Below are 346 nucleotides of genomic sequence, written 5' to 3'. Positions count from 1 at the left end.
CCCGTCCTCTGGCCTCCCTGCAGTCCCGGGGCCCGGGGTGTGCATGCGGCTCCCACCCGGCCCTGACGGCGCCCGCTCTCTTGCAGAGCCCTGGCATGGGCACCTTCATCGGCGTCTACCTGCCCTGCTTGCAGAACATCCTGGGCGTGATCCTCTTCCTGCGCCTCACGTGGATCGTGGGGGCGGCCGGCGTGCTGGAGTCCTTCCTGATTGTGTCCATGTGCTGCACCTGTGTGAGTGGGGGGGGCGTCGGGGCCCTGTTAGCGTGCCCCCACTTTCACCTGTGCGTGGGGCAGGGGGCTGGCCGTCAGGGTCCACCCGTCGAGACCCCAGCCTCGCCTGTGGG

General features: G+C 69.9%; 1 protein-coding gene across 1 annotated transcript in view; it reads left to right on the top strand.

The window, feature by feature from the left end:
* SLC12A7 (solute carrier family 12 (potassium/chloride transporter), member 7) overlaps nucleotides 1-346 on the top strand; it is a 34240-nt gene that overhangs the window by 12342 nt on the left and 21552 nt on the right. The window contains exon 9 of the mRNA XM_010857133.1: nucleotides 24-267. Within this exon, the coding sequence (XP_010855435.1) occupies nucleotides 24-267 (244 nt within the window). The remainder of the gene's footprint in view (nucleotides 1-23; nucleotides 268-346) is intronic.

The sequence above is a fragment of the Bison bison genome, unplaced genomic scaffold (assembly GCF_000754665.1).
Source record: "Bison bison bison isolate TAMUID 2011002044 unplaced genomic scaffold, Bison_UMD1.0 scf7180017864377, whole genome shotgun sequence".
Lineage (NCBI taxonomy): Eukaryota > Metazoa > Chordata > Mammalia > Artiodactyla > Bovidae > Bison > Bison bison.
The sequence above is the reverse complement of the archived record's forward strand: the minus strand, read 5'-3'. Positions and strand labels throughout refer to the sequence as shown.